Genomic DNA, 3,606 nt, shown 5'->3' on the forward strand with positions numbered 1-3,606 from the left:
TTATCATAATTTAAATTCTATTACATTTTTTTAAACGAACAAATAAACTATTGGAGGCATCCAGATTGTTTATACAGTCATGCTATTTGCTATGCCCCTTTGTATTGAACTTCAATCACACAAGACGTGAAACCCACATTCACCAAATAAAAATTAAAAAAGGAGCACAACTTATAAAAGACCTAATACCCGTATACACCAAGACCTTATACCTTAAGACATTAATATATGTACTTCCCCCTCTCTCTCTCTAATTAATGTCACAAATTTACAATCACAATCACAATCTCTATTAAGTTACAACTAACTTGGTTTCACAACAAACATATCCAATTCTCCAATAGTAATCATAAGCAACAAAGTCACTACACTCCAACAAGAGTACTCAGCTTTCTTCACCAACACTCATCTCTCACTTATTGGAGATGAAAGTGAAAGCATGGTGTGCCTTTAAATCCAAGCTTCTAAATTTAAAGCCATGCAGAAAACTCATATTGTTCTTCAAGGTTAAAAGATCCAAGAAGAAATCTTTCTCTATAAGAGCATGTACTAGATCAAATGCTCACAAGATCAAATACTCCGAATTCCAAAATCCTTCAAACCCAAGAAAACCAATCATGTCTTCTTTGTTGTCAGTGTTTCGTTCGTCACCAAAGAAATCGAAGGACATGGGGTTCTCACAAGAAGGCCCTAGGAGCCCCGCCTTAAACATTCTTGAAACGCCGGTTATCCCTTCGCCGCTCAGCCCAGGTTTTGTGAGTGTGCCTCCTAAGGTGGACAGAAAGGAAGGTGCAAGCCAAGATGTCGAAGATGCATGCCGGAGCTTCGAGAACTACTTGGTGGAGATGATCGTGGAAGAAGGGAAAACAAAGGATTTGATGGATGTGGAGGAGCTTCTATACTGCTGGAAGAATCTTAAGAGTCCTGTGTTCATTGATTTGGTTTGTAGATTCTATGGAGAGCTTTGCAAGGACTTGTTTTCTTCTGATAGTGAAGATTTGATGGCCTAAGGAGCCATTCTGTGACAGTAAATAGATATAAGATATTAAATTTATTCTTTTCTTTTTAGTTAACTTTTCCCATGAAAATGGATGCAACCATTTTATGGATAAACTTTGTTCATGATCATGAATTACTTTTTCAAATGCGCTCATGTTTGAATAATTCCTAGTTATATGGCTTCCTCAATATGTGGATTCAACTTTATTGCTGATTTGGTTTGAAAGATTTTGTTGTGTTTGCAAGTTTGGCCATAAACAGATTAAGATTAAGCATAGCTTTGAATTTGAACTTAGATAATTATATGAAAACAAGTTAGAAAACATGAAGTGGTTAGAAATCTGGCACTTATATCACCACTTGGTGTTTTATTGGTTACAGAAAAGCTGAGCAATATGTTCATGTTCTACCATTAATGAATTATGATCATGGAATGGATTAAAGGGAATTCATGAATGAAAGAATTTGGCGAACCATCTATTTACAGTTCATAGGGTAATCTGAATGGCACTGAGAAAATACAGTGCAGCAAAAATCTGAAAACCAGGGTAGCTTAAAAAGATATATCAGTACTTTACTCAATGATAAATATCACAAATGTAAAGCTGGTGGATTTAGATTCTAACTGCTAGCATAAATTAGTAGTCATTGTTACCGTGACTAACTAAGATACAACCAAAATAACTCTTGCACAAAATTTGTGTTGTTCTGTTGGCTGAATTACCGGTTAAAAGCACCATCATGTAGCTTGAATGATGTTATGCGACATAAACTCGAGACTTCACTATTGTCTGTCCAATTTTAAATCCAGGCATGATCATAAACTGAACTTTGTAGGTGGCACACTCTTTGTCGCTCTCCTTTTCTTCATTTACAGATTCCATATGTAGGCCGGAGAAAGCACTTCCTCTGTTCACAGAAAACAAGGCTGCATTAGGATCTATTGAGCGCACGGATCCTAGTAAAACCCAAATCCATTTTGCCATTTTGGCGAATAATTGATAGAATTCTGTTCTTGGGTGCCTCCCACTCATTATGAATGCTCTGTGATCCAAGTTTCTAAAGAATGACTCTTCCATTTTCGGATGGACGACGAGAAGATATTTAGCTTGACAATATTTGGCAAAATCTGAATCCGGATTCGCCATCAGTGCATCAATAGGATCATCAAACTTCAAAACATAACCTACATCATAGGAAGACAACGCAATCCCATGAAACATTCGGAGTGCAATGTAGGCCTCAAAAGCATACTTCTTGTCGCACCTTCTAGAATAAACAACACCATTCTCGATGGCATTTGCAGCCTTATCTAGGTCCCAACCCGAAGCTTTCATCAAACTGATCAATGGTTTCGCGAAATTATGAATGGATTGTGAAGCAGCCTTGTAAACATTCTGGAACTTATCAACACTCAAGACACTTGCTTCCCTCTTCACCACCCTCATCCTCTTGATATTCTCAATCAGAATTTCATTCCCCATCTCCAAGCCCTGAAGCTCTCGTTGCAGCCGAAGAATCTCACAATCTTTAGCACAATTTTGAGACTTGAGCTTCCCCAAAAATGTCTCCTTGGCCTCAATCTCAGCCTGCAATTGACTAGAAAGAGCAGCATCAAACCTCGCCTTGCTGCATTGCATTTTCTTATACTGACGCCTGAACTTGCATAGCTTCTCAAGCTCAGCAACAACTTCATCATCCGCAGCTACAATCTTCTTTGGATCATAAGGAATGTGAGCTTGTTGCAGCTTAAGATATGCCAACTTGAGGGCAGAAACAGCATCAAAGATATTCTTTAAGACCTCCACACCATCATTGCCATCATTGTCTTTTGCCACAACTTTAACCGGGTGGGGATGCACTTTAAGATCATAGGTTCTAATCTCCTCACTTGTATCACTGCTGTTTCCACTCACAGGGGCATTATTACAAACAGGTTTCGTGTGTAATTGCAAGGGATTGAGATTTGGGGCTTCGGAGGAGAATACCCCAATAGATTTCAGTTTACAAATTTTGGTGGCGAACTTTCCTATGATTTCTGTGATAGTGTTGGTGCTTTCCATCCCAAGAGACCAAGAAAATTGAAAGAGATCAAAACTTTGAAACTCACTCAACTCACCTCAACACAAATGGATCTAACAGTGATTCCTTTTTGCTTTTTTCCTCCAACAACAAACAACTTTGCTCAAAGTCAAACTCTTTGAAACTAAAGAATAAAACTCAACGAATTTAGTGAAGTGGGTTTTGTTAGCCACATTGCACAAAAAAATCCAATAACTCAAACAAGAACCAGTAGTTCAAATAAAGTTTCACACTTCAGAAAACTAAGCAAAAATCTGTTACATAAAAATGAAGGAAGATGAAGATGCTACACATACCCTATATGATGTTCAACACAAAGGACAAGAGTGTGTTGAAAAATCTCACCAGAGTGAAAGTGTTGCAGTGAGTGAATGTTACAAACAAAAGAGCGTTGACTGTTGTGTTGATCAGTGTTGACTGTTGAGACTGAGTGCTGTTTTTTGTGTTTGGCTTTGCCACCCTTTTCTGTGTGTCTGGCAATTTGAAACTTCATGAGTGAATGAATGAGTGCGTTTTTTCATGGAA

At 38.0% G+C, this 3,606-nt stretch overlaps 2 protein-coding genes across 2 annotated transcripts; one reads left to right on the forward strand and one right to left on the reverse strand.

Moving 5' to 3' along the window:
- Window positions 1-274: 274 nt before the first annotated feature.
- Window positions 275-1,174, forward strand: LOC107472158 (transcription repressor OFP17). Its single transcript, XM_016091707.3, has one exon. It carries the CDS (start codon window positions 426-428, stop codon window positions 1,008-1,010), a length of 585 nt encoding a protein of 194 aa, XP_015947193.1. The 5' UTR covers window positions 275-425; the 3' UTR covers window positions 1,011-1,174.
- Window positions 1,175-1,757: 583 nt separating this feature from the next.
- On the reverse strand, window positions 1,758-3,062 carry LOC107472157 (protein GRAVITROPIC IN THE LIGHT 1-like). Its single transcript, XM_016091706.1, has one exon. The coding sequence runs from the start codon at window positions 3,060-3,062 to the stop codon at window positions 1,758-1,760; it is 1,305 nt and encodes a 434-aa protein (XP_015947192.1).
- Between the last annotated feature and the right edge of the window lie 544 nt (window positions 3,063-3,606).

This window comes from Arachis duranensis, chromosome 7 (assembly GCF_000817695.3).
Source record: "Arachis duranensis cultivar V14167 chromosome 7, aradu.V14167.gnm2.J7QH, whole genome shotgun sequence".
Taxonomy (NCBI): Eukaryota; Viridiplantae; Streptophyta; class Magnoliopsida; order Fabales; family Fabaceae; genus Arachis; species Arachis duranensis.